Source organism: Palaemon carinicauda, chromosome 1 (assembly GCF_036898095.1).
Source record: "Palaemon carinicauda isolate YSFRI2023 chromosome 1, ASM3689809v2, whole genome shotgun sequence".
NCBI lineage: Eukaryota > Metazoa > Arthropoda > Malacostraca > Decapoda > Palaemonidae > Palaemon > Palaemon carinicauda.
Window position 1 is genome coordinate 214681711 of NC_090725.1, and position 12504 is coordinate 214694214.

At 37.9% G+C, this 12504-nt stretch overlaps 2 protein-coding genes across 2 annotated transcripts; both read right to left on the reverse strand.

Moving 5' to 3' along the window:
- Nucleotides 1–7323: 7323 nt before the first annotated feature.
- On the reverse strand, nt 7324–8922 carry LOC137638141 (zinc finger BED domain-containing protein 5-like). The gene has a single exon (XM_068370233.1). It carries the CDS (start codon nt 8920–8922, stop codon nt 7324–7326), a length of 1599 nt encoding a protein of 532 aa, XP_068226334.1.
- Nucleotides 8923–11927: 3005 nt separating this feature from the next.
- Nucleotides 11928–12422, reverse strand: LOC137638152 (piggyBac transposable element-derived protein 3-like). The gene has a single exon (XM_068370244.1). It carries the CDS (start codon nt 12420–12422, stop codon nt 11928–11930), a length of 495 nt encoding a protein of 164 aa, XP_068226345.1.
- Between the last annotated feature and the right edge of the window lie 82 nt (nt 12423–12504).

Sequence of the window (12504 nt, forward strand, 5' to 3'; positions counted from 1 at the left end):
CGTGGTTGCAACCTTCCCAACTCCCCACCCATTATATAAAAGACGGAGCAAAGAAAAAACCCTCTTTACATTCAATAATTCAGTAGTCGGCTCTAATGCCAGGGAATTCGCATAGTAATTATCTTTTGCCTTTACTGGTAAAAAAAAAAAAAAAAACTTTGGATGTTCCTCTCCTAGAAAGATATTTTAGCGTTAGAGGATGAAAATGCCATTCCCAGTTATTGGTTTTTAACTTTGAAATTGCTGGGGGAGATCAGGAGGTCATATCGTACCTTATCTGCGCACTTCTTGCCATATTTTTGCTCAATGGCTGGGGGTTATTGTAACCTGCTATTTCCATCTTTTGTGAATGTTTTTTGCTAAAGTTTAAAAGTTTGTATTCTTCCTAGAAGCATTTTGTTTTTTCTCTCTAAAAAGATGAAAATGACGTTTGAATACACAGAAAATAGATTACATTTACATTAAACAGAAAGTTCTTCTAGAAGAATGACACTTCAAAATAAAACAATATTTCTCTAGTCTTGGGTGGTGCCATAGCCTGTCTTGCACTGTCTTGGGGTAAAGTTCTCTTGCTTGAGAGTACACTCGGGCACACTATTCTATGTTATATCTCTTCCTCTAGTTTGTGTGTGTTTTTTATGGTTGATATATGAAAGATTTATTGTAATGTTTTTAATATTCTCAACATATCTTATTTCAATTACTCTCTACTTCTCTTGTAGTTTATTTATTTCCTTATTTCCATTCCTCAACGAGGAAAGGCTGATTCCATGAAGCCATTTTCCTGAAACGCAACTATTTTTTTACCTTTAATTCATTTATATAAGAAAGCATATTTGTGTTGAAAGGAAACATCCTTTGTTTTCACGTTGTTTCTTTCCTAACATCACTCTCCACCCTTCTGCCACTAGTGTTCTCTGCTGGATGTGGGATGCAAATGTCAGCTGATATATTGTTTCTGGATTGTAATGCCTTTTGGGAGGCAGTGGACTCATTGACGTAAACCTACACTGTAGAGTAGTATTTATCTCCTTATTTCCTTTCCTCACTGGGCTATTTTCCCTGTTGGAGCCCTTGGGCTTATAGCATCTTGCTTTTCCAACTAGGGTTGTAGTTTAGCAAGTAATAATAATAATAATAATAATAATAATAATAATAATAATAATAATAATAATTTTCATTTGGGTTAAATCCATTTGCCTATGATATGTTTTGGGTATCTGAAGGGGAAAAATAAGGAGGAAAGTTATGGTCAGCGCTGCCAATTCAGTGAACTGAGCATCTTTCCCTTCATATTCTAACAATAATTCCATGGCATAGTGAGCTGACACATCCTCAGAGATCTTGGTCTTTGAATGGCATTGCAAGGCTGGATTCAAACTACCATTGACAACATCACTTATTGTAATTCTTCATTCGCATTGCAGAGCCATGACAACATTTTTTTTTCTTTATATTTTATCAAGAATGATATTAATTTATTCAGCAACTATACTTTACCCCATCACTAATTAAAATATTGATTGGCAGCTCATAAAGAAAGGAAGTATACATGTGATTGAAACGTTCAGATTTTCTCTTTGGTCCTCTTCTTACATAGAGTCTTTAAATTCGGGTATTCTAAGAACAAGTTTGTAAATGTGAATGTTGGACAATAGAGTGATTCCTTGAAGTAGACAAAATATTATTGGAGAATATCTTTAGTAGGTAAATGTGATAACTTGTCGAATTAGACAAAACAGATATGTGCTCAAATATTTCACTGCTTAAGTAAGATATCAATAGAGACTACTTTCAGCAGATAGCCTAAATATAGTAATTCGCCGAAATAGAGGAAATAACAGATATGGGCTAAAAAATTTTACTGCTTAAGTAAGATATGATTAGAGACTACCTTTAGCAGATAAATGTAGTAATTCATCGATATGAAGACAATACCAGATATGTGCTCAAATACTTCACAGCTTGATATACCAATGGAGACTACCTTCAGGCGCTCAATGTAGCTATTCGTCGAATTAGATAAAACAGATGGGTGCTCAAATATCTCATTGTATGAGATATCATTAACTCTATTCATTGCAAGAAAGTGAAGATTAAAACTTCCAAAGAAGCTTCTTTACTTTATAGATCGATTCTTAAAGTAGATAAATCAGGTGAGGATTAGTTCGAAACGGGAGTAAGATAAAAAAGAAAGAAAATATTACGGTACAAAACGCACATGCCCACCGCACCTACTCAAATTTGAACAACAAATGAACATTTTAGAATCACAGTCCAAACACCAAGAAGGATTTGCTTCAAGAGGTGACTGTTTTCACGATTGGTAGTTTGATGGCTTACTACGGTAAAAGCGAATTTGTACAAATTAAAAGGAATGATTATCTTTGTTTCCTGTTCTTGCAAAGGTAGTGATCAAAAGTTCTTTTAGTCTGTGATTTTAATGATTTTGATATCAATATAATACATGAACTTCTCATGGAATGGCTGTTGAAAAATAAGCAAGGACGTAGATAAAATGAATATATGATCGTGACGTTTTTGGTTAATTGTATTGAGAGAGAGAGAGAGAGAGAGAGAGAGAGAGAGAGAGAGAGAGAGAGAGAGAGAGAGAGAGAGAGCAGTAATGGCAAAAGTCCAAGCTAAACAAATAATATGGTTCAGATGTTCCAGATGTTTTATAATGAGATAATTAGATAATTTTGTTTCCCTCCCAGACTCTTGTAGGAGTTATTTTCGCTATTACCATACCCTTTCCAACAGCCTTCTCATAATAACTTTTCCTTATTAGAATTCGTAGTGTTTTGTAATGTATCACGTTCCAAGGCTCATTACGGCCTCTTGAGGATGGGAAAAGTATTTTCTTTTTTCAATTACAGGAGCAATGCCGTTTATCTTTCATGGCATACATTTCCGAGTATCTATAGGTACTTTCACCATAAAAGCAGCAACAACAATAGTGATGGTTAAGGTGACGAAGATAATGGAAATTACACTGGGATTATTATATTTTGGCTGTTCTACATAATTTCGTGAAAACTTTTCATCCAAATAGTAAATAGTAATAGGGCATTATTTAACTGTTTCTGCACTTGGTAGTCTAATAATCTTCAGTTTTGTAGCAACCATGGCTTTGCCGGAGGTTTACATTCCCAACCAGATCATCTCTTTCCACATTTCTTGTTAAAATCGGTACACCTCAGGGTACTAGATTCAGTGATTGCTTCTTTGTGTGGCAAGATTTTAAATAATTGCCCGGCTTCTATTATCTTGACTTTTTTAGCTTTTCTTCAGTCAAATGGCCGATTGTCAATTATTGCATTTGGAGTTAAACTTCTCTTCCTCATCTTCCTACTGTCTGTATAGAGTGACGCGAGTCTGGAGGTGAATACCAAGCGCTTGTAAGCTGACGTCTCACATACATGTATTTGCTCTTGAGGCCGCGGGGGCATAAAAACATTTAGAATAACGCCAACGCATCCCTGCATGTCAAAAGAGGCGACTAAAAGGGATGGGACAAGAGGGCTGGGAACCCCCTCTCCTGTATTATATACTCTTGTGAGACATCAAAGAGGTGGCCTTGGGGGGAGAGTAACTGCTCCCCACACTCTAGTTCTGGGGTGTCTGAATGTGCGTGGATGTAGTACGATAGGGAATAAAATATGTGAGATTGGAAGTTTGTTAAGGAATAGAAGGATGGATATATTGGCTCTGTGTGAGACAAATATAAAAAGGAAGGGTGAAGTGATGTTCAGTGAAGTGACTGGTTGAGCGTCTGGGATTGAAAGGGGAAGAGCAAGAGAGGGTGTGGCTTTATTGCTGAGTGAATGGATGACAGGTAAAGTAGTGGAATGAAAGGAGATATAATCTAGGTTAATGTGGGTAAGGGTTAGGTTGGGTAGGGAATGTTGGGCTTTTGTTAGTGAGAAAAGAGAAGAAGAGCGGAATGAGTTCTGGAATGAATTAACTAGGTGTGTAGAAGGACTGTGTATAAGGAATTATGTAGTTATCATGGGGGACTTAAATGCTAGAGTGGGCGCTGTAGAGGTAGAAGGTGTCATTGGGAAGTATGGCGTACCAGGTGAAAATGAGAGTGGTGAGAGACTGGTAGATATGTGTGTTGAGAAAGAGATGGTAATAGGTTCTAGCTTTTTCAAAAAGAAAAAAAAAACAAGTATACATAGGTAAGAGTGGCAAATGGGAGAGTGGTAGAAAGGGCTTTAATGGATTATGTGTTAACTAAAAGAATGTTTGGAAGATTGAAAGACGTGCACGTGTTTAGGGGTATAGCTAACGGTATGTCTGGTCATTTTTTGGTGGAAGGAACATTAGTTGTAGCAAAAAAGTGGGGGATAGAGTGGGGGGGGGGGAGGTAAAAGGGAGCTAGTGAGGGTTGAAGAGTTAATAAAACCGGAGGTGAAAAGTGAATATCAAGAAAGGTTGAAAATGGCATATGACAGAGTGAAAGTAAGAGAAACTGGTAATTTAGAGGAGGATTGGAAGTTAGTAAAAGAAAATTATGTTGGGGTTGCAAGTGATGTGTGTGGCAAGAAGTTTGTTGGAGGCAGCATGAGGAAGGGTAGTGAATGGTGGAATGAAGAAGTGAAGGTAAAAGTTGAAGAGAAAAAGAGGGCATTTGAAGAATGGCTGCAGAGTGATAGTGTAGAGAAGTATTAAAGATATAGAGAGAAAAATGTGGAAGCAAAGCGCAAGGTAACTGAGGCAAAGAGGGCGGCTGACCTGAAGTGGGGTCAGGGATTGGGTCGTTCATATGAAGAGAATAAGAAGAAGTTTTGGAAAGAAGTGAAGGGAGTAAGGAAGGCTGGTTCGAGAATTGAAGAGACAGTGAAAAATGGAAATGGAAGGTTATTAAAAGGAGAGGAGGCAAGAAAAAGGTGGGCGGAATATTTTGAAAATTTACTGAATGTAGAGGATAATAGGGAGGCAGATATAATTGCTGTTGCAGGTGTTGAGGTGCCAGTGATGGGAGATGAAAGTGTGAGAGAGAGATTACAAGAAAAGAAGTGAGGAGAGCACTAGATGAAATGAGAGTAGGGAGAGCACCTGGTATGAATGGTGTGAGAGCTGAGATGTTGTTACTGTACTTGAATGGTTGGTGAGATTGTTTAATATGTGTTTTATGTTGTCAATGGTATCAATAGATTGGGTTTGTGCATGTATTTTACCACTATATAAGGGTAAGAGAGATGTGCATGAGTGTTGTAAATCAAGGGGTATTAGTCTGTTGAGTGTGGTTGGAAAAGTGTATGGTAGAGTACTGATTAATAGGATTAAGGATAAAACAGAGAATACAATCTTAGAAGTACAGGGTGGTTTTAGAAGAGGTAAGGTTTTTATGAATCATATTTTTACAGTTAGGCAGATATGCGAGAAATATGTAGTAAAAGGTAAGGAGGTGTATGTTGCGTTTCTGGATCTGGAGAAAGCAAATAATAGAGTTGATAGGGAAGCGATGTGGAATGTGATGAGGTTATATGGAATTAGTGGAAGGTTGTTGCAAGCAGTGAAAAGTTTCTACAAAGGTAGTAAATGAAGTAAGCGATTGGTTTCTGGTGAGAGTGGGGCTGAGACAGGGATGTATGATGTTGCCATGGTTGTTTAACTTGTATGTTGATGGAGTGGTGAGAGAGGTGAATGCTCAAGTGCTTGGACGAGGACTGAAACTGATAGACGAGAATGATAGTGAATGGGAGGTATATCAGTTGTTGTTTGTGGATGATACTGTACTGGTTTCAGACTCAGAAGAGAAGCTAGACTGACTAGTAACATAATTTGGAAGGGTATGTGAGAGAAGGAAATTGAGAGTTAATGTGGGTAAGAGTAAGGTTATGAGATGTACGAGAAGGGAAGGTGGTGCGAGGTTGAATGTCATGTTGAATGGAGAGTTACTTGAGGAGATGGATCAGTTTAAGTACATGGGGTCTGTTGTTGCAGCAAATGGTGGAGTGGAAGCAGATGTACGTCAGAGAGTGAATGATGGATGCAAAGCATTGGGGGCAGTGAAGGGAGTGGTAAAGAATAGAGGGTTAGGCATGAATGTAAAGAGAGTTCTGTATGAGAAAGTGATTGTACCAACTGTGATGTATGGATCGTAGTTGTGGGGAATGAAAGTGACGGAGAGACAGAAATTTAATGTGTTTGAGATGAAGTGTCTGAGTAGTATGGCTGGTGTGTCTCGAGTAAATAGGGCTAGGAACGAGGTAGTGAGGGTGAGAACGAGTGTAAGAAATGAGTTAGCAGCTAAAGTGGATATGAATGTGAGTTGGTTTGGCCTTGTTGGGAGAATGGAAAATAGCTTTCTGCTAAAGAAGGTGATGAATGCAAGAGTTGATGGGAGAAGTACAAGAGGAAGGCCAAGGTTTGGGTGGATGGCTGGAGTGAAGAAAGCTCCGGGTGATAGGAGGATAGATGTGAGAGAGGCAAGAGAATGTGCTAGAAATAGGAATGAATGGCGAGCGATTATGAATCAGTTCCGGTAGGCCCTGTTGCTTCCTCCGGGCGCCTTGGATGACTGCAGAGGAAGCAGCAGTAGGGGATTCAGCGTTATAAAGCTTAATCTGTGATGGATAACGGGCTAGGGTGTGGCACCCTAGCAGTACCAGCCGAACTTGGTTGAGTCCCTCGTCAGGTTGGGAGGAGCGTAGAGAGGAAAGGTTCCCTTTTTTTCATTTGTTTTGATGTCGGCCATCCCCCAAAATTGGGGGAAGTGCCTTGGTATATGGATGGACGAAGGGTTAATGATACTGGCAACCAAATACGTAAGGGCATTGTGCGTAAAACTATAATAAAATTGCATATAATTGGGACGGTTGATACGCATGGCTGGGGTTGCCCGCAGGTCTTGGTGCTGCGCGGTCTGCACGGTTAAAAAAAAAAACATTTTCTACAGGATCCACGATCACCGAGTTTAGGAGGCAGTTAAACGTGCTGTGCGACACCCCTGGATTTCAGCTTCAGTCTCCCTCCCGGCCGTCATCCGTGATGCTCTAGAGCAGCGGTTCCCAACCTTTCAAATATGGCAACCCATTTTAGAACAAGTAATCAGGAAGCGATCCCAATCCCTAAAATGTTTTATATACACATTCATTTTTATGTACAACAAACTACCATTCATTGCAATTATTGAATTATAGATTATCTATTCGTGAAGTAACTATGCATTCCGTAAATTGATGATTAATTTCAAATTTTTTAATAAAAATTTCCAAAGGTGCTACAAAAATTATATAATTGCAAATGAATTCAAAATTATTCGAAAGCTTACATTTACAACGTTATGTAAAGTATGTTTATGAACTGACCTTAATGAGACGGCTGGTATTGCAGTTTTTTTGCTAGCAATTCTATCCTGGGCTCCTTTGTCGATATGGCACACCTCAAGTCGTCTTCCACATTTAATTGATTTCGGTACTTGTTTTTAAGGATGAGAAGTTGGGAGAAGGCTGCTTCACATAAGTAAGTTGTTGGGAACGGCAATAAATTCCTTATTGCGATTTCTGATATTACTGGGAATTTTTGGAAACTTTTTGCCCAAAATTCTTGTAGTTGCAGTTCACCAAACCATGATTTAGCTTCAAAATTGATTTTCAAGTCGATGAACTCTTCTTCTGCTGCTTCAGGGACATCAGTTACACTGGCATTGAAAGGGTTGATTGTAAGGGAGAAAGATTTGCAACATTCATCAGGAAAATAACTTCTTATTTGAACAGTAAGATTTTCCAAATGCTCTTGTATCAAGCCATATAAGTCATCGATGTTAATTTCATTTGCCGCTTCTTCAACAAATTGGGCAAGTGTTGGGAACATGTATAATTTCTTTTGGTTAATTTTGGTGATCCAGAGTTCCAATTTCATTTTAAAAGACGATATCTTTTCAGACAAAGATATTATCATACTTTCCTTACCCTGTAATCCTGTATTAATACTATTAAATATCTCAAAAATGTCGACCAGGTATGCCAGTTTGCACAACGTAAATTCATTCGTAAACAATGATTCATATTCGCTAGGGTTTTGAGAAGCGAGAAATATTTGCAGCTGTCCTCTCAAATAAAAAAATCTCTTCAGCGCCTTTCCTTTCGAGAGCCACCTTACCTCTGTGTGAAAAAGTAATGCTTCATACGATGAACCCATATCTTCACATAAAATTTTAAAGAGCCATGTTGCAAGTGGCCTTGATTTAACGACATTTACTGCTTTAATCACTTGGTTAAGCACTTCTTTGAATGGTTCAGGTAACATCTTGGTAGCTAATACTTGCCGGTGAATCATGCAGTGAGTCCCAATTACTTCTGGAGACACTTTTTTAACTAACGATTGGAAGCCAGATTTACAGCCGAGCATTGCAGGTGCCCCGTCAGTACAAACTCCGCACAATTTCTCCCATTCGATCGAATGTTCTTTGAAGAAATCATCAATTAAATTAAAAATATCAACAGCAGTAGTTGAAGTTAGCAGAAGCTTACAAAACAAGAAATCTTCTTTAATTTTTTCATTCTTATAATAACGAACATAAACAAGAAGTTGTGAAAAGTTTGTCACATCAGTAGTTTCATCAAGCTGTATGCTGAACAGCCCAGTTGGAGTTTCTTTTAATTCTTGAATAATTTGACATAAAATAGCCTCAGACATATCTGTTATCCTTCGTTTTATCGTATTGTTTGACACGGATAGAGGCGATAATTTATTTACTGCTTCAAGGCCGATCATCAGACGTACAATATCTTTGGTGCATGGAAAAATAAGATTCTCAGCTATTGTGTGTGTTTTTTTAGCATGCGCTATTCTTAATGCAACTGTGTACGAAGCTTCAATGGCGGCTAAATTTTTGTTTTGAAGTAATCCACTGCTATCAAGCCGGCGGCTATTGACACCAACAACTTTTGCTTTAAAAAAGTCCATATTTTTATCTTTCAAGTCAGGGTGCTTAGTTTGGAGATGCTTTTGAAGTTTAGCTGGCTCATAGACTCATGAGCAAGAACTTGCAAACATACTACACACTGTGGTCTTTCCATACCTGCAATAACTATGTTTGTGAATCCCCACTTCAAGAAATCATCACTGTACTTTCTTTTTCTTACACTCATTTTTAAAGGTTAAGAATCACTCGAGCAACACTAACTCCGCGTTAGTACAAGTACGAGTACAGCACTGGAAGGAGCGACACCGGTGGGGTCCGACTGGTGCGACCAAAACCAATCAGAAACCGAACATGTTCAATACTGGATCAGACGTTGTGTTGAGTGACTTGAGGGACTGTTGCATTTAGTTTCATAGTACAATGCAAACATGAATTAATAAAGGGAACATTTTCTCCCGAATCATCATAGCATGATCGTAAGAACCACTCCAGGTACTCCAAGATAGGTATTAAAATGAATTTCAGGTGTCAGTTACGTCAAAGAACTGAGCGAGCAAAAGATTGTTGGAGTCTAACCTAAACGTGAGCCAACCTATCTAGTTATTTAACCATTGCTGTAATGCTCTTGCAGGAACGATTTGACTTCGGTACCTCTTGTGCAAACATGTAGCACATTCTATAGAAGATTTCAGTCGTCTAATATGCCAAAAACTGTTGCTGCTGTTTTACTCCCCTTTTAAAGAATTTATATAACTGTCTTAATATATTTTTCACCGTGTTTTTCATAGTATCCAATTCAGCTCAAAATCAATTGGCGACCCCTTGGCATTGGTGTAGCGACCCCATTTGGGGTCGCGACCCACAGGTTGGGAACCACTGCTCTAGAGTGTTTCTGGGGAGCATTCATTTCATTTTATCATCACCGTTATCCATCAATATATGTTTTTTGGCCGACCAATTACGAGTGTCTCCTACAAATTGACATGTTCTTACGATGGTCTCCATTGCAACCTTTTAAACGGTCTACCAACGCAAGAACCCGTGGTCCACCAGTGTGTTGGTCCGATCTACTTACCAAATTAAATCACAATTATGGCTCGAACATATGTATGGCGACTTCCGACTTTCGGGGCCACCATGGCTGTCACACGGAAGGATCTCCGTCAAACGAATTAGGTAGCTCATTTGTCAGACGTAAACATCTTCCGTAAATTTTTTAAATTTCCTATCCAACTTGAAATTCTAAATTCGGCCGGGGCCCTTGGGACAACGCCGCACAGTGGCCTAGCAGAAAGTCTCGGCAACATTTTAATGTGGGGATGGTGGGATATTACTGTTAGTCCTGCAAATTCACCACAAGGTTGTCTTGCTCCTTCTTGAGTTGTTGATCTCCTGATCTTTAGATCACATAGAAGATAATACGTAACTTTATCAATCATTCTAATTATTTCAATAATGGTGTCTATTAAAATTGTTAGATATATGTATGCTCACACACAAACACACACACACACACATATATATATATATATATATATATATATATATATATATATATATATATATATATATATATATATATATATATATATATATATATATATATATATATATATATATATATATATATATACACTGTATATATAAATAGAGAGAGAGAGAGAGAGAGAGAGAGAGAGAGAGAGAGAGAGAGAGAGAGAGAGAGAGTGTTTAAACTTACATACTCTATTGAGCCTGTTTTGAAACATGTAGAATATAATTTATCATTTGGGAACTAATGATAGTTAAACTATTTTTTCGACTCTGCAAGGTTTCATTTTGCATGAGAGAGAGAGAGAGAGAGAGAGAGAGAGAGAGAGAGAGAGAGAGAGAGAGAGAGAGAGAGAGAGATGAAGTTACCTTCCCTATTTCTCTCACATTATTACCATTCCCTTTACCTACAGGACACTGCTTCTCTGAACTTACACTTCCTTATTGCTGTCAGATCTCCTGGTTCCCACGGTTATTATAAATCAAGCTCCCCCTCTTCTATTTATAGTTCCTGATATGACTGTCAGCTGCTCACTCTCCCAGCAAAGACAGTAAGGAGAAAACAGGAAAGCCTACATATAAAGATCCCGTGCGCTTGATCAGCGCCACTTATTGCCGATGCGCTCAACTAATTTGCTAAAATAAAAACGCTACAGGATCCCGTATTTCAGAGGGTTCATATTTTACTGTAACAGTAGACCAATAAATGATCTATTCTTATTTATCTTGTAATATTCCATATATTTGTATTAAATCATATTGATCATTAGGCTATACCTATGTTCTTGTTCATACTCAAGTAGCTTGTTGCTTGCTCATTTATTTTCTCCTAAGCAAAGGTAGTATGTTGGACAAGGCACCAGCTACCCGTTGAAATACTACCACTATAGAGTTATTGGGTCCTTTGACTGGCCAGACAGTACTACATTGGATCCCTCTCCCTGGTTACGGTTCATTTCATTTTGCTGACACATACACAGAATAGTCTGGCCTATTCTTTATACATTCTCCACTTTCCTCATACACTTGACAACACTGAAATTACCAAACAATTCTTCTTCTCTCAAGAGTTTAACTACTGCACTGTAATTGTTCTGTGGTGTACCAACTGTTTCCAATACAAACAATTTTAACCCTCTATGGCCTGAATTATCTTTTACATCAGAAAAAAAATATTCATATACATTTTCGTGGTCCATTGACCACATTAAGTAACCTAAGAAGCTTTTCTAACTTCTAAACCTATAATTTTAAAAAATATATATACCTGACCAATTCGTCATAATAGGCATGGTGTGACCGATGTTGAAGGAAATTAAAAAAATTATTCTTTTACATAATTGTGTTTATTCATGGGAATTACAGCTCCTTCTTTATTCATATGAGTTTCCATACAAAATAAACATTCTTTTTTATTGTAAAAAATATTTCTTTTTTCATAACTAATGTTTGCTTTATTAAATTCTTTCATTGTGTGCCCATTACAAAACTTTTCTCAGCACATTCACACTGCATTTTATTTCTTATGAAAAGCTAGAAAGCAGTTATTTCTGTTATTGAAGCACAAATTTACATTACATTTCAAGCAAGCAACATTCGTCCTGCCTGTGCAGCCCATGTTTTTGCAGAAGTTTCTAGAATTTCTTAGTTCTGGCCAGTGACCAACTTCATCAAAACGTATATCATGTCCTGGTCGTACTTGATTTGATGCTCTCCTTTTGGGTGGCTCCTCGTGTCGTTCAGTTAGAGATGGCCTTCCCCCTTTTACCTGACTAATGATATCCTTCCCCTCTTTAGTAAGGGACTCTGATACAGACATCCTGAATGAAAGTAAAGTGTGTCTTTTCTCAGTGGTTATTCCCTTCTCTTCATAATCCCTTCTGTACAACAACCATGAATTATTCATCACCATGTCTAACATGTGAAATATCAGCCTGTGATGATATTTGTGTGACCTTATTGGAATTCTGTACAAAGATAACAGGCAATCTGCCAAATCAACCCCTCCCATGTTTTCATTGTATGTTTTTACCATGAAGGGACGAGTGATCTCTATATTTCTTTTGTTGACCCTGTCAAAGCGAGTCGCATCA

Coding starts and splice junctions, on each gene's coding strand:
- LOC137638141 (XM_068370233.1), bottom strand. CDS start 8,922: ATGGACTTTTTTAAAGCAAAAGTTGTTGGTGTCAATAGCCGCCGGCTT.
- LOC137638152 (XM_068370244.1), bottom strand. CDS start 12,422: ATGGGAGGGGTTGATTTGGCAGATTGCCTGTTATCTTTGTACAGAATT.